This window comes from Triturus cristatus, chromosome 6, assembly GCF_964204655.1.
Source record: "Triturus cristatus chromosome 6, aTriCri1.1, whole genome shotgun sequence".
Classification (NCBI taxonomy): Eukaryota; Metazoa; Chordata; class Amphibia; order Caudata; family Salamandridae; genus Triturus; species Triturus cristatus.
The window spans coordinates 772,185,558-772,208,864 of NC_140589.1; the positions used below are offsets into that span (position 1 = coordinate 772,185,558).

Here is a 23,307-nt window from a genome sequence, read left to right on the forward strand (position 1 = left end):
AGCTTCTTCGCTATGGCAGAGGATCGTCGCCCCCTGCCCGCGGAGGCAGATGAAAAATAAAATGATTATCATTTTATTTTTCGTCCTTCTGAGTCTTGGGGGCAGGGTCACTGCACTGCAGCAAGGAGAATGTTGGGCACTGCTGTCAGTGCGCATGATGGTTTGGCCAGCCATTTTAGGACGGCCATACCGTCATGCACACTGCCTTCTCTCCAACCCAGCTACCTTGCTGGGTGGAGAGACCAGCAGGCACAGGCTACCAAATCCTGATGGATTACAAAGCTAGAGTGCTCTGCTCAATCCCGACCCTGCTCTCATAATGAGAGCAGCGTCTGGAGCATGGGGGTCTGTGCCCAGAGGAGCAGAAAAGTGGCAAGGAGAAGAGTGCCGCACGTCAGGGAAGTGTTTCCGTTTTCTTTGTTTGTTACTGCTCCCATGCTGCCCTACCATTTTTATCAGACACCAGCAGCTACTGGATGCCAGTTATGTGGGTATCCAGCAGAAATTTTAGCCCATATCGTTAGTATTTGTTCTAGACTAATGACAAAAATATCTGTGTGCCTCTCTTATTGAGGCACATACAAGGACAGTTAAGAAGGTGATAACCTTTTGTTTTATGACACAGTCTTCAGCATTTATTAGTGAATTAATGACATTCCTAGATTTTGTTTATATTAGGTTGGGACAGGTTACTAAATACAATTAATTACTGTACTCTTTCAAAGTGTTTTTAAAATATAATTGTTTGTTTTGTGTACCTTTTAATTACTGTTACTTTTTGCAGTGGCTGTTATTAATTTATTAATAAAATAAAAATATCTACTACTACTCCTACTGATAGTCGTAGAAATCCTATTTCTGGCATGTTTTCAGGGTGTTTTGGTGTGGTTATACTTTGCCAGGGTACTTGGAATATCTGTTGTATATGCTTTCACATCAGTCTATAAAGAGGCATTTCCCCTCCCACCCCAACACCCACAGTTCAGACCAGCTGTCATTGAGATGCCTTTTCTAGACCTGAGTTTATCAGGTGACTCTGTGTCACCAAAGGCTTAATATTCCAGTTCAACCTGAAATTCAGCTGAATTGTAGTGAACCGGCAATCCAACTCATAGAACGCAGAGGGTATTAAAGGAATGCCCGGGCCTGATATATGGTATCTCAGAAAGTATGTACTTAACTACTAACCTTGGTGAGAGCAGCACACCTGAGCGAGAGCTTGCGCGCCAAGTATCAGATGTTTGCCTAAGAGTGGTGACAACCTCTAAATTATGACTTGTGGAAGGAAATCCATTTGGTCTGTTGCTTTAAAAATACCGACACCCAGTTGAGAGGCCAAGAAGTAATGGTTCTATTTAGTGCAGCTGGGGATGTTGGGTGCATGTGGTGGTTTTCTGGGCTAAAAAATTGCGAAGGCTGTATGATGGCCAAGTGGCATTTGCTTAGTCTGCCATAGGCCTATCACAAGCTAGAAATAATGTGGTCCCCAGCATAATTGGGGTGCATTGGTCCTCTCAGACATCTGGGTCGGGTTTCTACTGCACATGTCGCACTATTAATCGCTGCATCTCTGCCAAGTAACACTGTCACTCAGTCCTAGCTTTTTATGCGAAAACACACTATATTATGGGATCTGTAGTTTGGACTTCCACAGGGAACGTTCGGGTCTACATGCCCATCCAGAGAAGTGTGGTGAGCTGAGAAGCTAGGAGTGGGTCGAAGTGTCACTTAGGCCAGGTTTCACTTGGAAGGCATGTTGTAGTTCTCGGGTGTGGTAGTGGAAGGGTGTGGCCAGACCTAGGAAGAAAAGGCTGTAGCGGCAGTGCAGGGCGCTAATATACACAGTCCCTGTAGTACACCCAGTTCACATAATTGCCGTACATTATTGGATGTGTAGACCTGTTGATCCCATTATAAAACCAGCACTAAAAGTCACACAATTTATTTTTAGTAGAGCAATTATTTTATTGACATACATAAAGTACCAAAAAATAGCCAATACAATGATATGCAAATTCAGCATAAACCCATTTTAAGATACAACATGCTGTTTACAATACATGCACCAATATCAGACCATACTAAAATATAAAAAAGGGAGAATAAAGATGGTGAGGAGTGAGCAGATAAGCTATAGATGGAGAAACAAATTAAGCAGTTTAAAGAAAAAAACAAAGACTGGATGAGCTACTGACAGACACGTATCACTCTTGAAACCTTTGGTGCTATCACCCATGTGTGGATATCATTACTTGACAGATGGCTCGGTACTCAGTGAAAAGTCTCTGAAGGTAGTATGTATGCAGCTCAAAACACTTGAACATGTAAATAAATGCAATGTACTACTTTTAAGAACCTAAATTTCTCTCAGTGCAAGTGATACCGCTTGAAGCTTAGTTGAGAAGTTAGTCCAGAGAGAAACTAGGCCCACCACAATAGAAAGCTATACTCTTCAAAAGATTCTTCAGGAATACAAGTACTGTACCGTGACTATAATTATCAAGAAACCCATGAAGAGTTGTAGTTTTACTCAAGAGAAAGACCATTAACTGACTATTAAATGATTACAACATCAGGAGAATCTGCAGTGATCAAATAAAGTCAGCCATATTTGGTCAATTCAATGCAATATAAATTAGGTGGATTTCATACGACTTTGTGATCAAAGGGCCTCCATAGTAGCTACTGTACAGCAAGCTGGGGGTGTTTGCCTTATCAGAGTCGTGTATGTCTGCTGTTTAACGTAGGGGTACAGGACCTTGGGCATGTAATTTTTGCATGCATTCCCTTAAGATTTGACTTATTAAGTAACTCAGATATATGTACATAAACAATATGGAACTAAATTCTGCCCAAACCCTTAATTTTTTATTATTCTTGCCCACAATAACACATTGTTACAGTGTACATAAATATTTTAAATGCTTTGAAGGAATGAATATTTAGGGATGGACTTCAATTTATTGTTGTGTCTTACAGTACTGCAATCGTGCATATAAATATTTAGATTTTTCATGAAAACAAATAATAAAGGATGAAATTCCTATTTGATATTCCGTTGTATTCTTTGTAGTTCTAGATTTGTAACCTTTCTTCAGAGTACAAAAACAAACTACAATAAATTATTTACTTCAAAAGCTCCCTCTCTGTTATTCTACATTGTGCCCTCAAGATCTTATAGTGAACTACTAGTAAAGACGTGAACATTAATACTCTACCAATAGGTAGTAATCATCAGTACTTCCCTTGAAATACACCCCTGCGTGCAGTAATCTTCAGTGACTGCTTGGATCTGTTAAACATCATTTAGTGAAAGACATAATTGCAAAATGGTGGGGTTTCCCTGAAGAATGTGATGAGGGGCCCCTTGGTGTCGCATAACTCACAGATATTCATTGACCTTGAACAAGCTAATTGGGGGGGGGGGCTGCAGGGTTAGGACTTTCTGCGTTGAAGGGGTTGCAGGGACTTGGGCTATGTCCCTGTATTTAGTAATCATCATGGCATGGTTAGATTTGTGACCCATCACTTAGCAGTCCTTGGGATATGGTCATATTTGCCATCCATCACTCAGTAATTGCCTGGACATTCTCAGAATGTTATGGCTCCCTCACATAACAATTATGAGGGCAAGTTTACAATTTACATCCATCACTTAGTACTCCACAACTATAGGAGGGAGAACCTTTAGTAAACATGAACTTGGTGGAACTAGTCGACAGGCACAGAATCTGTTAGTCACCCTAGCATGCCCCATGATTTTGTTTGTTTAAATCTTCACCACATATTTTTTACACCTACATGCGTGGATACGCATGGAGATTGGTGTACTACATCACTGACTGGGAAGTTATCTCTCAAAGGACAAGAAGCAAATGACTAACAGTGCACTTTTTCCACATAATAATGTAGTTTCTTCCACAGAGGAGCTAAAGAACCAGTGGACGTGAAGCCTACATTTATCTATCCACCCAGGGGACATGCATCCTAACGTCTGCCTTTTTGGGGCTGTCTGGGTTCTGTCTCACAGCATGTGTGTTGTGATGGATTGTATGCATGTCTGTAAGCGGGAGCTCTGTGTGAACTACTGTGTGTTGGTGTTGGCATGTGTGTACAAGTGACTCCATGTCTGGTGGTCTACGTTCACGGGTATCTTTAGGTGCAGTGATCTCAGTGGTGTAACACTAGACCCTAGGCTACTGCATACGCGTGGTGCAAGGGGCTTGTAAATAAGCCCCAAAGTGTATAGGCATGTGACGAAGGCGTTAGGACACCAGGAACGGAGGGAAGATGCAATTTATCACATCCAGTAAACTCCCCGCGGTCCAGTGTGATAAATTGCACCTACTCTGAGCTTTTGAGGAATACCGTATGGATTTTATTGCTTACCCACCAGTAGTAAAATCCATTTGTCACCGTAAGTAGCGTTCTCTTTTTAAATTCTCTTAGGTATGATCTGCTGAAATTTAACAAAGGGTGACGACTTTTTTACATCAGGCAATTACCGGTTGCGGTAAAATCCATAGAACGCGAAATTGTGAGCACTGTGCATCCTGGAGTTTGCTCAGGGGTCAGAAAACTCCGATCCTCTAGCAATCAAGACGTTCCGCTATACATTAATACAATAAAGTTGTGATATCTCTTCTTGTTTGATGTATGTAGTTTTGCAATCGCTGGATTAAAATAAGGGTAGTATTTTAGATTTTTAATAAGGCATTGCAGGCTTTCACGTGTTACAATACCATTACATAGCTACAGTTGACACATATTAGTTTGTAATGTAACTAACCCATGCACATAAAAATTAACCAGGAAAAATACATATGGATCACAAAGTATGAAATGCATATGGATTAACAGATGTATGCCTGATCAAGGACATTTAAGTTTAGGTACAAAAGGGAATTACGTTCTCCATAGTTGGTTTGTTTATAGTCCAGCCATCCAAAGAAACATAAACTCAAAAGGCCACCTAGCATTTTTTTTTTTTTGCAAGACTCAGCATGGAAACGGTTTATGTTGGCACATCCTCTATGCACTGATCAAGTTAGCCATCTTTTGCATCACAAATCTCATTATCATCCCAGATGAGCTTGATTGGCAGGTGCTTAAGATCCTTCATTTTCTCCTGAAGCACTTTCTCAAATTTTTCATTCTGAGCCACAGTCATCGTATTTTTCCAGTCTCCAATTTTACCTAAATGTAAAAAACAGGACACAAAGCAGGTTGGTCACTAGTGAGAACCACATACAGTGCAGCCTAACAGGAAGAGGCTCAGCAGAAGTAAAGACTACCGGTTTCGATGTATTTATTTATTGATCACACAAATTGTTATGTCAAAACAGAAAGAAAATTTCATTTTGGCAACAGATGAATCAAACACAAGTGTGGCAAGATGGTATGGTGTTCATTTTACAGACTTAGTGAGCGAAAACCTATTGCAGGGTATTTACTAATGTGTGCTTTTCATAGACATACATTATGGCTGTTCTAAACAATAGGCAATAAGCTGTGGGCTATGGTCTATTACAATGGTGTTTTGCCAAACAATTACACATACTCTAGGCTGAAAGACATTCCCAATGACATGCGGATGGAGGTATATGTGTGTGCATGGTGTTTGCTGGTGGTGAGCACCACTGCATATGAGTATAGCAGATTATATGTCATATTTGGTCTTTGTTTTAAATGTCTTGATGGGAAATTCTGTCCAATTCGTTTTATCTTGTTATTATTGTGCTGCCTTTCATGGTTGGAAGCTTTGTTGTGATCAAGTTAATAGCCATCTATGTTACATATATATATATTGTATTGCATGTAGAAAATTAAGCCGGTTAAATGTGTACTGTTAAGTGTTTGTTTTGTGCCCTACCATATACTATTGTTTAACAACAAGTATATGGGTCTCTTTATTGCTAACGCCTCTTGTTTGAAATCCACCTTTTTGGAAGCTCTCCATTTTTTCACGAAGATCTTCTTATATACTCACCCCTAGATAGCTGGGGCTTGTTGAACAGCTCAAAACTACCTTTGCTCTTCCATAAAAAAATGTAAAAAACAATTGCGCAATTAAATTGACATACTTTATCCTTTGCTAATTCAGCTGTAAATTATGCTAAGGCGGGAAAGGCTGCACAAAAGTCAAATTCCAGTTTAAAACCTGCAGAAGAAGTTCCCCGAATTACATCTGGAGCAAAACTACAACAAATGCTTTAAAATGGGAATGTGTTTAAAAGATCTGTTTTCCTACATAAGATTGATTGATTGATTGAACAGGGATTTGTATTGCGCAACTTTGCCCGAAGGCGTCAAGGCGCAAATGATGGAAACAACAATCATCCAGATCTAAAGGGAAGAGAGAACATTAGGGATAGGACTCAGAGAAAAGGAAGGTTTTAAGAGCTCGACGAAACAGAAAAAAGGAATCCTGATTCCTTAGATCGGGAGGGAGCTCGTTCCAAAGTCTGGGGGCGAGGGCAAAGAAAGCCCTACCACCCCACCTTGCCTTGGCAAAACGGGGGACCGTGAGCAACTTCATACTGTAGGATCGAAGGGCTCTACCAGGGGTGGAATACGACACCAGAGACCTAATGCCCTCTGCACCTGCGTCATGAAGAGCCCGATAGATGATAAGCAGGGTTTTAAATTTTATCCTGGCATGAGCAGGGAGCCAGTGAAGATGTTTCCTGATGGCAGTCCCAGAGGAGCGTCTGGGGGCATTGACCACAAACCTTGCTAACGCGTTCTGGACAACTTGCAGCCGATGAACCAGGTTGTTGCTCATCCCAAGATAGAGGGCATTACAATAGTCCAGGCGCGAGGACAAAAGGGCAACCGAGACTTGTTTCCGGGCATCGGGGGAAAGGTAATGAGTAAGCTTTCTCAACACCCTCAGCACCCCACAGCAGGTGGAAACAGTCCTATTCACTTGCTTGTCAAAGGCCAGAGAGGTGTCAAATAGGACTCCCAAATTACGGGCAACAAAAGAGGGTTGTGGGCAGACTCCCAGAGCCGACGGCCACCAGTCAGATGACCAGACCTCTTTGTTTCCCCCAAAGACCAGAAGTTCGGTCTTCTCCCCATTCAACTTTAAAAAATTTGATGTCATCCAACCTGCCACGGCTCCCATACAGTTCTTAAAGTTGAGGGCCGTAGAACCGACCGATTGTGACAGGGAGACCATAATTTGGGTATCGTCGGCGTAGGAAAGCACTTCCAATCCAAAAGATCTAACAAGCCTGGCAAGAGGGGCCACATAAACTTTGAAAAGGGTAGGGCTCAAAGAAGAGCCCTGGGGGACCCCACAGTGCAATGGCTTGGCAGTGGAGAGGAAGTCACCCAACTTTACCTTTTGCTCCCTATTATTTGGAAAGGAGGTGAGGAGACTGAGGGCCATCCCCTCCACCCCCATCTCACCTAGTCGGGAAGTCAGGCTGGTGGGAGACAGGGTGTCAAATGCGGCTGTAAGGTCAAGCAGGATCAGAAGCGTAGTCTGACCCCTGTCGACCTTAGCACGGATGTTATTGACCACTACTGTGAGAGCTGACTCAGTACTGTGCTCCTTTCTGAAACCATGCTGAGATGGATCAAGCAGGCCGATTTTATCAAGAAAGGAGCTAAGATGAAAATTCAAGTGAGCCTCCAACATCTTGGCAGGAGCAGGGAGAAGGGAGATAGGACGAAAGTTCTTTAAAATCCCAGGGTCCAAAGTGGCCTTTTTTAGGAGGGGCTTCACAATAGCAGTTTTCCAGGGGGCTGGGAAAGTCCCACTGGAGATAGCCCTGTTCATAACCACCAATATAGGGGGAATTAAGGTAGCCCTGCAGTTTTTTAAGATCTTAAGCGGACAAGAATCAAGGGGAGAGCCTGATCTAAGGGAGTCCAGCAGTCTCTCAAGGTCAGAGGCTGAAAGAAGAGGAAAACTAGAAAGGGTTTCACTCGGGAGGGGCATGTTCACAGGGTCAAGGGAAAGAGGGTGAGTAAGATTGTCCATTTGGAGAGATGTGTGAATATTAAGTATTTTAGTATGGAAGAAAGAAGAAATCTGATCACAGAGGGCTTGTGAGGGGACTATGGGATCAGGGTGATGAATAGAGGATAAGGAAGCTGTTTTGCAATTAAGGTGTCAGATTTCACACATTTTTAAATCAGCTGTCCAGTCACATAAAAAAGTGAAGCTGCTTAAAATAGAAATCTGAAAAAGAAGTTCTACAACCAGCGTCCAAAAAGCTAACATGGGCTTAGAGGCCATATTTTGTGAGGATCCCTTTTTACGTTTAGCTGTTTGGAAATAGATAAGCTCTGCATTTTTGCACAGAGCATGTACATTAATAAACACATTGAATTTTTGTTATCTGCACTGCTAAAATGACGTTTGTAAAGTTTTCAGTTACCCAGCTTGAAATTGCAGCATTGTGAACAAATATCTTATTTCCCTCCAGGAGACCCTCCCTTAAATATACTACTACATCTACAGAAAGGACTCACAGGAAAGTGGATTTGGTGTGGCATCAGCAGACAGGTAGGCGGTGTGCAGAGGAAGCTGAAACGATTCCCAATCTGATTTGCCCAGAATCATAGGACAGCATTTCCATGCTTGTGGTTGCCCGGAAGCGCTTCATTGACAGTGAACTCCTATTTGTGCTGTTTGGGGTGTCAGACTAAGAAGGAATTCCAGTTATATGGAAGATTGGAGAGAGATCAAGGGCAGGGTGCTGCGCACTCAAGCTCCCTTCGTGCATGGGCCATACAATCATGGCATAATTTTTCTGTTACTGTGGGTGTGGTTAGCGTAAAATGAATAAAGCAAGCTCGTAGCCTCCCAGTTTGTGCTATCAGAGCTTCTCTGTTCAAGATGATGTTCTACCTTTGCCCTTTACACAACACTTTCGATTTCCCTATTTTGCATATTTATCACCCATGTTACATCGTTTTTGTCGATGATTTATGCTCCATTTATCTGCAATTGTTTTTCCCAGTTGTATTCTTCAGTCTGGATGATTATGATAGATTTTTTCACTACTCTGTCTCAGGGGAGTCTTGGGGTCTTGCTTCCCATCTCCTGTATAGCTCATCATCTTCAATCAAGAACTATCCTTATCAGCAAAGAGTTTTTTTCTGTTCTTTGTTTTTTTTCTGTTAAATTGAGCCCTGTTAAGGAGGTGTGTCTCACATTTTGTGTGTATTTTAAATTCTGAGTATCACCGTGCCTGATTGGAGAAATTGCCCTTTTTATGGAAATTATGCAGAAATCAAGAGAGATATTCACTGTATGCAGTCATTGACTTGGAGTAGCACTTAACAAAAGAGCGGGAGCAGATGTGTCTAAATAGGGCTGGATTTTTCTTTGATTCCCTACACATATCAGAGCTACGCTCACACCTTAAAAACAGCTGAAAAACACTCAGACGAAAGAGAGCTAATCAAAGACGAGGGAAGGCGGGAAGACCTCTCACGTGTGAAATGTTTTTCCATCAACTTTGGTGAAGGGCTGTAGAGTGTCCCAGTTTTACCCTGAATCTCTCGAACATGAAGGTTGCTTCAAGGGCTAGAAATAATAACCTCTTATTTATCCACAAGGCCAAAAGAGTCTGCTTTTGGAACTTCTCTATTATGGTTAGAGGGTGCAAAATCTTCCTCTAGACGGATGGAACAGTGTCCATCTGAAAGAAGACAAGCACATCATTTGCAACTGGACATTTAGGGCCTTATTTCGATGTTAGGCGGATGCACCGATGCAGATACGGGTCTGATCAACCTCCAGTCTCCCGACTGCTGAATTTCGAGGCAATGCATATGGTGCGGTTGCAAGCTCCCTTTTCTGTTTGGGAGTTTGTGCTGCAGTCAAAAAATGGATGCAGCATAAGCTCACATACAGAAAAGGGAGTTTGTGTTCATCCCAGCAACATGTGGCAGGTACCTCACCTCATTTGTGCCCCCTCAGCCTCTAACCCAAGGCCGCTGGCTGAAGGGGACTCTGCTAGGGGCCCCCAAAGTCTCTTTCTGACAGGGTTTCCATGTTGGAAATCCCAACATGGAAACCCTGCTGGAAACCGGCATCGTAAATTCGTAATCCGGATGACGTAAAACGCCATCCATAGAGAATGAGGCCCTTATTTATCAACCTGAAAGGAAAATGTGAGAAGCATCTTTTGCAGCTTGGGCCTTTTGCAAGGTGTCCATGAAGTCTTCTCTGAAAGTGTAGGGACATATGGAATCTCTGTGATGGGCCTGAGTCATGCACTGACGTATTTGGTCCTGCCCACCCACACAAAGGGACACATAGCTGATGGAGCTGATGGAGAGATGAAAGGAGACTCCATTGCAAAGGTGCAATGCAGACATGGACCGAGCGGCCATTATCTTGTTACAATTGCTGGTTGGTTCCCTTGGAGTGGTGAGTGGCATTCTAATACCGATCAACATGACAAGAAAATTGGGAGCGGGCTCTAATAAACCTTTATTTTAATCTTTCTTTTTTGTGTACAACATCACTTCGGATTCATCATTATGGAATTATGACAGAGTCTGACGAGATATGGGCGTGCTTCCGCCTGTTCTTATGAAGCATTAAAATATACTGACGCAGGGTAGGAAACTATGGAATTATTTATAATCCCTAGATAACCTGCCTTCACTGATCACTGTGCAATGCAGTGTGCAGAATGCCACAAAGAGCTTTTGCACTATTTACATGTGTACTTTTGTGTCTAAGTCTCAATAAAGCATATAGGTTGAACATTGTTTGAAACATACTCATGCATGCTATGCTTGTCTCCATCACACTGCCACAACGGTCATATTTTGTATGCAGATATAAGAATTGAACCCTCATGTCATGTGATCACCTATGTACCTTTTTTTCAGGCATTAATAGATGCTCTTGAGAAAAGGGCAAATATGCCATTTGCATGGTATTGATTGTCTTATATGTCTAAACTAATAGGGACGAGATAGCCTTTAGGATTTACTGTGTTACACGGGGCGGTAACTGAGTACTGACGAATGCCTTGGCCTACAGAGGCTGCATTGAGATGGCTGAAATATGCCACCTTTTCTCAGAATCTTTATCTCCTCCACAACCATTCTGGCCAGCATGTGGCACTCCTTATATGAACTGGGCAGAATGGAGAGCTTATTTCTCAAATTATATGGCCACCATTGATGAAGAAGGAAAAATATTACCTGAAAGGAAAAAGCTGATTATTCTACACTCATATCGGCCAGAAGGATTAAAAGTATTTGAGCAAATGACTAGGGAAGGAGGATAGGGATAATAATGTTTTTGAAAGTTCTCTTGCTAATTCTTTCAGCTACTTTCTCATAAGGTTTGCATTGGAATTGTGAGATACAAATTATTTCAAAGAAAACAGGAAATTAATGAACTTATTGATGATTAAGTGGCTGCCCTTAGATCATTTTCCCTTGATTGTAAATGTGTAGGTCTGCAGGAAAAATGAATCAGGGGGAAGTGATAATTTATGTTAAAGACCCTGCCATTCAAGAAAGGTTGTAGGTCAATGGGAATGCTAATTTGAAAGATATTCTAGTGATAGTCAGGAAAAAAGAGATGTACAGTAGGAATGCTAATGTAAGTCAGGCAGAAATGAGGGAGAAGCGTAATGAGTGTGTAAAAAAGATAATAAATAAACCATCACAAAAAATATAAGGAATCAAAAAACTTATAGCAAGCAATCAGAAAGTAATAGAGAAGGTTTAAAATGTTTAAAAGGTTATCGTTGTGACAGCAAATCACATCTTGCATATAGCAAATCTTGTCCGGAGCTAAAGTAAAAGTGTTCTAATTATTTGTTGTTTGGTCTTTTTTCCAAGGTTTGCAAAAATGAGAAAAATCAGAGAGTAAAATGACTGGATGAGGGGAGTTCGAGTTGAGTGGAATCTACACCCAGTGGTACAGAGAAAGAGGGTACTAGCAATTTTTCTTGAACATTAATGACTGTGATGCAATAGTTTTTAATATTAATAATCAAAGGATAAAGAAAAGTTATTTTTCCTGATATGATGATTGGAGGAGTGTGCGTTCAAATATATGCAGATTCGGGTTCTCCATATACTATTGTCAATGAAATCATATGGAAGTTCAATTTAGCATACAGATTGGGTTGTGAATTGGTTGAACCTGATATCAGACCAGAAGGGTATTCTGGTGAGAAAATTAAGAATCGTAAAGCTGCAGGTAATCCTATTTGCTGCAAAAAGGGGTCTTCGGTGCTTGGGTGGAATGATCAAGGCAATTTGCACATGATGTTGAATCCTAATAGTCCTGAACCAGTGATGATTATGGATGAAGGGGAAAGTACTAGAAGGGTCATGTTAAGTAGATTTCCTAATGTGTTTAATGGCAAATTTGGAATTGTTTTACAAAAATGATGCTTCACCAAAGATACACAAAGCTAGAAAAATTCCTATACTACTCAGAGATTAAGTAGAAAAAGAGCTTGAGAAACTCATAACAGATGATATTATTGAAATGGTTAAGTCTTCTGACTGATTCCTCTTATTGTTTTGGCAAGGCATAGTAACAGGAAAATCAGACTATGCATTGACTGATGTCATTTAAACAATAATATCCTTGTTGATCAATTTCCACTGCCTAGTATTTCAGAAATGTTAGCCCTTGTAAAGAAACACAGAGTTGTTTTCTATACAAGACGTTTCTGTGACTTATCACCAAATTTCTTTGCATGTGGATTGCAAACTTTCCACAATTGTTTTCACTCCCATAAGGGGGTAACAGTACAAGAGAATGCTGCTTGACCTTGCATTGGCTGCAGCAGTTTTTCAACGGTTAATGCACCAACTTCTCTGCAAAATACCCAATGTCAAAGGTTTCCAAGATGCCTTTTTTATTTATGGAAAGGACAAGGAAGAACATGACTATATTTTAGATCACATGTTAGAAATATTGAATGAAAAGGGTTTAACGGCAGAATTCAAAAAATGCAAGTTTGCTGTGGAGTCTGGGACTTATTTGGGCTATGTTTTAAATAAGGATGGAATTAAACCCAAACCTATGTTGGTGGAAGCAATCCTATTAGACCCTGAATGATTGAGTAAGGATGATGTGAGATCCTTTGTATGTCTTACATAATGTTATGCTAAATATGCTCAAACGTTTCTGGCAGAACTTTTACAGTCACCAATTGCTATGAGTATAAATTGAGTGGAGTGACAAAGTGAGTTTGAAGAAGTCAAGAGAGCCATTGCCAGGACACAGCTTTATGTGGTTTTGATCCCAACCTGCGGACTATAATTACTATGGGTGTAAGTTGCAAAGGGCTAGGTGCTGTCTTGTCTCAAATAAAGGAGAAGGGGGAAGAAGTGCTCATTGCTTATGTTTCGAGGCCTTTAACACCTTCTGGGAAAAAATACTCAGTTATCGAACGAGAATCCCTGGCTTACATGTGGGCATTAGACCATTTTAGATCCTTTGTGTGGGGGAAAGCAGTGTTTGTTGAGAAGCGGCCACATACCTCTGGTCAGAGTGCTCACCACAGAAGAATGGTTAAAGAGTTTGCACGCATTGCTAGAATGTCTATGAGACTTCAGGATTTTATTCATAAAATGATATGTGTGCCAGGAAAAGACAATGTAACCACAGATTTTTTGTCTAGGATACCGTTACAAATTAAAGAAGATTTGAGTGTTGAGTGGGGTGAGTATCATATAGCTTTAATACATGATCTAGGTATTCCTGCCATAGATAAAGAAGTTGGATTGGAAGAATACATAAAAATACTTTGCTGCAGGAAGTGTTAAGACATATGGTTGGTGGTTAGCCTATGAAAGGGGCACAAAAGTTAGAATTAAGAATTTTCTGGGAAATTTTAGAGATGAACTGTCTTTTATGAATGGTATAATCTAAACCCACTTCGGGTCTTGCAAATAGGCCTGTTTGAATTTCGCAATCAAAGCAGGAAGTAACTGACGAATCTAAGCAGACACCTGCGAACATCGCTGGGTTTGATTTCTTCCAGCAGAAGGCAAGTTGTGGTAAAGTTATATAAAGTCTTCCGTTCTTCTATCAAGTTGGAAAGTGCATTATAGTCAGACAGCGGGGATCGCCAAATCAACAAGGGCTTAACCAAAACGGCACATGCCCCTCATATACAGCCAGCTCCTAAACACACAGTGTTGTAACTAAAGCCATTCGTCTTTTCCCCTCAGATCGAAGAAGACACAAGGAAAAAGAAGCGCACATAGCATAGAGACATGCTCTTTCAAATACGACTCCGGTACCTCTGTTTGAATTAAGGTACGATGTTTCACTCATCTTATTATTATTTCTTAGTTCTCAAGACCAAGTCCTAGTCCGGAGGCGAACTCCCAAGCAAGATGGGGTTCGAAACGCGTTGACTCCAGCTAATGGGTTAAGACACATGGGGTGTGCCACGAGGGAATACTCTACATTTTTCTTTCCCCGCAAAGACAACATCCTTTAAAATTTGTAATCCCATAGTGTTCAACACAGGCAGGACATTGGGCAGAAGCCGTTGTTAATGAATATTCTAGTGTCTGCCTAGTGTATTAGATATCACTATTGGAATATTTTGCATGTTTATTGTGCATTTTTATTGCTTTTTCACGGTGTTGTATCTCAATTTGTTTTTCGTTATGATTTCTTTGTAAGTGAACACTATACGGAAATGTATTTAAACAAAGTGTTGCCCGATTTATGACATGAAAATAATGGCATAATCTTGTTTTAAAAAATGCTAAAAGAAAAGTGAAATAAATCACAAGGACTTTGGAACTGTAGTCCAAGGTCGCATTTAATCATTTATGTGTTATGAGGGTTCTATCTGGACAAATCGCTTAAGGCATTGAGACCCAGCATGAGTAAGCCCTCTATTACTAAAGCGCATTGGAAAACCATTGCTGTACATATAATGGGTCCCGTTGGGGTCAAATCTAAGTACATCATTGCAATTATTGATTTCTTTTCAAGGTGGCCTAAGGGAATGCTAGTAGACAAAGTCAACACTGACACAGTGTTAGGTTTTTCTAGGCAAAGTGTTCACACATGAAGTGTGAGAGTTACAGATTCAAAACACTGTATGGATATATAAGACTACAGTAAATGATATAACAGGCCGTTCTCCCTTTAAAATAATGAGAGGCACAATTCCCAGGACCAAAAGCAATCCAGCATGGCTTGTGAAATCTACCATTTGTAATGTGGAATTGGAAGTTTTAAGACAGAAGATTGAGTACATGCTTGCGAAGTATAAACTAATGAATCCATTGGTGGTGCTGACATTGTGGCAGGAATGTGGGTTAAGGCAAAACACCTGTGGAAGGTATGAAAAGGTGAAAGTCAGTTTTCAGGACCATTGGAGGTAATAAAGAGTTTGAAGAATGCTGTGAAGTAAGTGATATGAAAGTATGGAACATCTAGAGAATTTCTGTACTTAAAGGTGAACAACAAGTATATAAACAAGTGATGTTCATTCTGATGGCATGGCTAAGGACTTTGATCTTGATGTAGATTTGCACCGTGAGGGAATGTTACAGGAACATGAAGGAATCGTAAACAATCCAAGCTTTTGAGGAAGATAGAGCTTTTGAATTACCATGCTAATGAGGAGGATAGTCTAGAGAGAAATAGGGCACGTGTTTCCCCAGAAAAGAAAAGGATTCAAAAGAAACCAATGTGCATGTTTGATTGTGTATGTGAGCAGGTTGGTTAATGTTTTCTTACGGGTTTCATGTTATTTGGTGTTGTAGTTTTATTCTTATGTTGCATATTCTTTGGTTAGGTAGTAGAATGTTTCTCTGTACTTATTGATATTTTTTGTTTCATTTTTAAGCCTGTAAGTAAATAGATATATGCCTTATTCCTTAAATTGTTATTAGTTATTTTTATCCACTTGGTTTGTATATTGTTTGCATATGTTTCGGTATTCAGGCATACGTATACATTCTTTTACATTGTTTTGTTATGTTCTAATGGAAGGGAATGTGTTGTGTTGGTACTTTAAGAGCTTGTATTCTCATGGTACAAGCTCCCAATTCTAGAATAGAATGTGGGAGCTAGTGCCATGGCAGGTGTGGGGAAGAGGCAGATGGGGAAGGAGCTTATCTTTTGTGGTGTTCAGAAATTGGAATAAAGCTTATGTTCCACCTTCATTCGACTTGGTTTTGGAACATAACAGAAAATGTTTACTCAATAATATTTCCAATCAGATGTAGGTGGGTGATGGGGCTGTAGCTTGCAAAATCTTCTGTTTCATTGCAAATTTCATCAGAAGGATAAGGATTTGTCCTAGTTTGGGGTCCCATGAGACGGTTCTTTGATGTAGCATGGAAATGTGACGATTTTTGAGAATTGTATGAATATTGAAGGTTGTCATGGGCACTGATCCTTCATCATTTCTTTTCTCCTTTTCTTTTCATGGTAGTTTCAGAGGTATTGTGTATACTGTAGTGCTGATGGTTTGGGTTGGGAAAATCGAGCCTTGATTCCTATATTAAGGTTCCATGTGATTTTCCATAGTGCTGTCGTACATGACGAGAAGATGTTTTACATTTGATGTAGGCTAGTGTGTTCAGAAGTGTTGCAGGGATTCTGCACATGCACAAAACTATGCACAGGAAACCAGGACTTCGGTGTATTGTGGTGTACCAAAAACACGCCTCAGTGCCCAGAACCCCTATCCGGCTAGCTATAGTATCCCATTCGTTCTCCGTACTACAGCGGAGCTACCAATAATTGAATATCCTAGAACATGTGACTCAGGGCCTCTCAGACTTCATGGGAACAAGACACTCTTTTGCTTAGATACTAATACTTGTTCACAATTTGAGTAACCAGAGACACTGAATAGTTTAAAATATTTATTTGAACTAACATGTTCTGAAATGCAGTACACGTGCTTACATTAGCAAGGAAATGCATAAAAACAATATAATCAGCATGGTTACAATTCCATATAATATGAATGGGGATAGCATAGTATAATGACAGTGGATGAACCCTTATCGCGCTTTTCCACCCTCCCCGTGCTACAAGCTATGTTTATTATATCAGTGGAAGACCTCTGGGCTTGGACAGCGGAACCCCCTACCTCAAGTCTTAGATGATAGGATTTACATCCCGGACAAACACAGCTCTTCCTCTGGAAAGGTTTTCTCCAGGTCTTGATAACTTGCATCCCGTGCAATATTAAAAGCACCCGAAAAGTGAGAAGCGCAGCTGTGTTCCATGCTATGTCTGTATGTGTGTGGGACGGACCAAAGCCGATTAACTAGTGGAGTTGCTTTCTGGCCTTGAACACGATGTACAGAGGCAAGATGGCGGTGATGCAAAGCACGGACTAATGCTAACTTAGCAACGTCCGCTGTCAACCTTAAACCCTCACGACAGGAAGTTAGCATGTCATGTCATGTGCTGATAGCTCTGTTGCTTATAACAAATCTGCATGAAATTTGACAGGATATTAGCACGTTAATCCCACTACAGGAACTTCCGGTTTCATATAGCTAAAAGAAAAAAGGACAAAGTTAAACAAGAAGGCCACAAAATAATTTATTAGCTAACAACTTTGGCACATTGTTGCAGACCTGCCCAACACTTGCAGATGCCATGTATAGCTTACTCATGATATTTTGCATTTCATGCAAGCCCTTTAAGTGTGGGGGTTCCTAATTCCCATAGGAATATTTTCACATAGGAATCTTTGCTCTCCACCACAGAAAGAAACCCTGAAATGAATCATAGCAAGTTGGCATGAACCTACAACTTTACTCAGGGAAATACCATTGATTGTTTGGGGTAAATCTGTTCTGCAGTGTTCAAGATATTATCAAAAGAATAATGTGTCAGTGGACTGGAAAGAGTTAAAAGTTAGTTGTAGCTGCACTGTTAGTTGAAGATGGCTCTTAAAATAAGATTTGAAGACTGTCCTTGGACCGAGACTTAAAAATAAAAGGTACAGGAGAAGGTAGCTTTTAAATCCTGTTGGTTGTACCAATGTTTGATCCCTGGTCCCCTTGAAACAGGTCCATGAATCCTTAACAATGTAAAAAACAAAATGCCTGACCAGGCCCTGTGGCCAAACCATTCTAAGCAGGTTTGAAGGCCAGCCACAAGGAGTTATTAATTATTAACAAATTAACACTATTTTGGCCACCCTAGAACTGTGCCCTCCATTCGCATTAAAGACCATAAGGGTAAGCTAAACACATGAAAAGTCTACCAAATATGGAACTTATCTGAGATATGGCAACAAGGCTATTAGCAAATAAAATATTTTCTGAGCCCATCTTTGCCACATTTGTCAGATCTGCATGAACCCTGAGATTCTGACACTGTGGTTAACTTGTTACCAAATTATCAGATATCATGCAAGCTCATTAACAAACGCCAACGTTATTAGTAAATTAACACTTTTTTCACCCACCCTACTTAACTCTACCTCTCCTTGATGGATTTGCATGAATCGCAATATATCATAAGTAAGTGAAACAGTGTCTGTCAAATTCAGTGCAGATCTGTAATAAGGCACCAAAGTTATTAGAATATCAATGATTGTTGACCCTCTTCAAGTTTGCTACCTATTGATTAAACTGCATAAAACCTGACTTAGCAACAGAACACTAAAGATGCTAAAGGTTGGCCAAAGTTTATGCGTATTTGTGGAGATGGATGGGTTTGATGTGAAATAGGATCAAAACACCCCAAACCTCATGGTTTGCATGCCACACCCTGCACAGCATAAAGGCAAAAGGGTTTGCATAGCAGGCCGGGCTCTGTTGGCCTCCTGTGGAGAGTGGGCCTACCGGGCAGGAGACCAGGTCTTATGACCAATCCCACTGCACATAGTCATGCACTGCAAGGGTTGGGCAACAGTGGGGGCTAGGTCACAGAGTCTGTCCATAACCTGCTTCAATGGATTAAGGCAATGCACTGCGGGGATTGGCTGCCCCAGACAGGTTGGGCACAGGAGCTGCAGCTAGTCCCCACTATACAAAGTCAAAGTTGGCAAATAGTGATGGTTAGCAGTGAACAGAAGGTGGGGTGTATAAAAAAGTTACATGCAGAAAATAATTTAAAAAGAACACAAGTTGACTGCAAAAACAAAAGTTAAAATGACGTTCTCGTTGGCTTTGCTTATGAGACCATAACATATTTAAAAACACACTAACATCTCTAAACCCCTCCTATTTAGTAGTAGATACTCTGCACGTTTCCACCATTTCCTCTGGTCACACATATACAACTAAAATGTATAACTACGTGTGCGGAAATCTGTCGGCAGTGCATTAGGAGTTTTGGCAATTTCATTTTGTAGTACATGAGTAGAACTGCTATAGTACAAATTTACAAACTATAAAATACAGTTTGTGAATCGGGCCTAATGGTTATTAGGGCTGTCCTTAGTCATAAAGTATATGTTTTATCTGACTTTTATCAGTTCAGTAGTAACAGACTCTGCCCTTTGTTCCTACCACTCACTCGAACTTGTGGTGGATTAGTGTCTAGTGCTAAAAGTTACCCAAAATATTTGCATTCATTTTAGGAACAGGTCTGTAATAAATATAAATACATACATGCCTACAAAACAGAGAGAGAACATTGGGAAACTCTCGAGCCTAGAGTGATTGTGAAATTCTTTAATAGAAGTCACAAGAATATGCATGACACTGAGCCAATGGGGTACAAGCAAATGGGATACACACAAACACATTCACTCAAAAGCACACACAAACAACCAAAAAGGTATTTAAACAAAACATGGCTGACACTCCAGCACAGACACCAACATACCCAGGGACAAGAAATGTGAGAAGTTGGCCTGGTATATGCTGTCAACTAATTAAAGTGGGCACCCTGTACCAGTTCAAATGACCCTTATGGTGATTAGGTTAAAGATAACCTTTATGAAAGCTATCCTCGTGGTAGCTATGGAGAGCAGCCTTCAGGCTAAGTCTTGAAGGAATGTAAAGCAGCTTATTTTACCAGATCAGAACCTCCTGAATGATCAAATGAAAGGAGAACCACACAAGTGTTCTATAAAATATATGTATTTATTACTAAACACTCTCTACTAACCTCTTTATGAGATTAGAGCACAAGGCACACAATACTTAATCAATAGAATGACAGTAAATAGCACAATACACAGCGGGCTCCAGGGGGAGACCGAACCATGTACTAAAGAAATGGTATAACAAGAACGACTTCACTAGACACAGTGCCTAGAGCACGTAGAATCGCTGGGACCCCAAGGAACCACCTAAAGGAGTGACACAGGGAACTCACGAAGGACGGGTGCGGTGTGGGAACACAGACGCGAGCTCCGTACAACTCTATGGGAAAGTCGCGGTTGGAAAACTACAGTTTAAGGACACTTCGGAGAGGACTTCAAGTAAACCCTTTGGTACATAGAAGGTCCTAAGGCCAGCACCCTTGTGAGTACCTAGGTACCTGTGTTACCTATCCCAGAGGAGCCGGGTGCATAGGGGTCAAGTGGTGTCGGAAACCCTCGTCGTTTTCAATGGCATGATGCGAAGAAGTGCTGGTGCCGGGAAGATGAAAAGTGTCCGGTGGAATCCAAGCCTGGATCAGAGGTGAGAAGAACCTGAAAGGGGACAGAATGTGGGCCACTTCAGGTTGACCAGGGGCTCCGTAGACGAATGCCCACAGATGTCGGGTGCTTCAGGTGCGAAGATAGGATGCTTGACTCTGCAGCCATGGAAGACATCGATGACGACCAAGGTCCAGAGGTGAGCTGTCCCACAAAGGATGTCGAGTGCTGGGGGGTCAGTGTCTGGATTGAACACCAACAAGCCTTGGCAATGGCAACCCAGGCTGGCAGAGGAAACAAGTTATGGTGAGGACCAGCAAGGTCCTGGAGACTCTCCAAGCTATGGGGCATCAGGGCACGTCTGGAGCAACCAGGGATTCCCAAGAAAATTCAAAGTTACCTTCACAGGGACCCACAGGCAAACGGACCAGGGATCATGAAGGGACCTCGAGCTGAATCACATAATACTAGCCCACGGAACACTTGTGGAGTGAAGGCCGGAAAGCTTCGGTGGTAATACTGCTGGGGGTCAGGACTACAGGTAGCTCAAAGCACAGCCTCAGGGTTTGCTAAAAAGCATATGCTGCTGCAAAAGTACACGGTGCACAGAGGTTTGGGTTGCACGGTCCCCACGAGGGATTCTGGTCTCAGGATTGCTAAGAGAGCAGATCAACCTCAGAGACACTCGGGAACCCACCTCCTGTGTTGCAGAAATCTTCAGAGTCCTCAGGAGCTCGGGAGATGCAAACCGGTGAGATGCGTTAAGGTGGCTACTGCTGCAGGGGAGTAACTCCTTTACTCCAAGGGAGATTCTTATGTCGTCCAGCGAAGTGTAGACTGCCGAAGGACATGGTTTCTGCTTGCAGAATTTAGTCCAGGTAAAATTTAAAGTCCTGTGGTCAGGGTTCCTACTTTATACCCAAGTAAAGGGTTGGACAAACTCTGGGGACCCACCTATGGGAGGGTCAGGACAGTAGGATGGCTACACCAATGTCCTTTGTCCAGTTTCGCACCAGAACAGGAGCAAATGGCTCCTGCAACCGGTTTGAGCTGGACACCAAATGTGCCCCCAGTGCAGGTGGTCATACACTTCCTGTGACAGGAAACCTATTGTCAGGCCTTCCTCTGCTCGAGCTTGGCTCAGCAACAGGAGGGCAGACTCGTGTCTGTGGCTGGCAGCATCCATTTTGTGATGCCCAGGTCGAGAAAGCTGGTACCGGGTGTACCGGTGTTTCACATAAGTCCCTCTAGAAGGTTGGAATCATACCTCCCCCGCCAGTTACTGGCGGGGAGGTATGATTGCAAGGTGTTTGACACCAAACACAACATGTTTCTAAGCAGCCGTTTTAAAGTTAGCATTTACCGCAAGGTTATAATGCACTTAAATATATATGGTTGGCTGCATCACAGACAACCCCGGAAAATAGGTTCCGAAGGCTGCAGAGAGGCTCTGCTCATGCTGGGGCACCCTCTCACATAAAACCCAGCACCCTGCCTTCAGGATTGATAAGGCCTCCCATTGGGGTGACTGATAGGTTTATATGTGCAGTGATTTAGAATAGATATAGGTAACCTATATCTAAGTAAGGGGTGCATGCACCACCTTACACAGGCTGCAGTAGCAGACCTGTGGTGTCATTTTGAATGGCCTCTCAGGGGTGGCACAATACATGTTTCAGCCTCTGGGAGGCCACTGGGGTACCTATGCCGTGGGTACATGGTGTACCATATACTAGGGACTGATAAGGGTACCCCACTATCCAATCTGCAGTGTATCTAAGGTACATGCAATCAATTTAGAGGAGAAAGCAGGATCCCAGTCAGTCTAAGTTGAAAACAGTGATACATCAGCAAAAAGTGGGGGTAACTATAAGAAGCAGATCCTACTCTCCTACAAGAAACACATAGACTCAGCACATTCTCTGGAAGACCAACATGAGAATTGGAAAAGGGACACATGAACAGGCACTTTAAGGCTAGGGTAGTGGGACACAGACCAGAGGTATAGACACAGTAACATAAACTAGGGTCCATGGGTTCTCTGACACCAGCAAAAGCCATTAGCCAGAGCTAGAGTCCTCAAATCACTAACATAATCGATCAACTCTGCATTCTAGATTACCCATAAAATCAGGTCATTCTAGTGAAGCGTTTACAAAAGTGATTTAGAAAGACTGACAAACAATAGGAAGCCATAATAAAATTGGGACAATCGATAGATAATAGCAAAAATCTTACCATCATGTACTCCCATACTTTTTTCCAATTAAAACTATACACCACAAGTGTGGGTGGGCCTTGTTGGGAATAAGATTGATTTTTGGGATGTCGGTTACTGCAATATTTGGACTAGGGGATGGCCAGAATTAAGGAGTACATACTAATCCCAGACACTTGTGAAAACAACACACCAGGTGGAGTCCTCTGCAGTGTGGCTTGCCTGTATGCTATGCATTATCTTACCTAAAATGCCCAGCAAATGCCAAACATGTGTTCAAAAAGCCGAATCTCCTCATATGTCTGTGCTGAAAATTTGGACATTTGTGTAAAAGTCTCATTACCCAGTGATCAAACACTTTTGCCAAAAAGAACAGAACTTCACATGTGTGGGTGTGCTTTTCGTTATCGATAGGACAAGGCTAAAACTGTGAGTGAGTGAACTATACTGTCAAAGTGGTCTTCATATGGTCAACATTGGGCTTTTCCAGTTCCAGCCAATAGGCCCAACTACAAATGTTTTGTTTGTTGTTAGTCAGGA

The 23,307-nt window shown here is 41.6% G+C and overlaps 1 protein-coding gene across 10 annotated transcripts in view; it reads right to left on the minus strand.

Annotated features, from left to right (window-relative positions):
- Positions 1 to 1,940: 1,940 nt before the first annotated feature.
- The window catches only part of LOC146817850 (amine sulfotransferase-like), a 600,799-nt gene continuing 579,432 nt past the window's right edge, over positions 1,941 to 23,307 (minus strand). For all 10 annotated transcript variants that reach the window (XM_085611324.1, XM_085611327.1, XM_085611325.1 and 7 more), the window contains one exon: positions 1,941 to 5,196. In XM_085611324.1, coding sequence (XP_085467450.1) covers positions 5,048 to 5,196 — 149 coding nt within the window. In that variant the 3' untranslated portion in view covers positions 1,941 to 5,047. The remainder of the gene's footprint in view (positions 5,197 to 23,307) is intronic.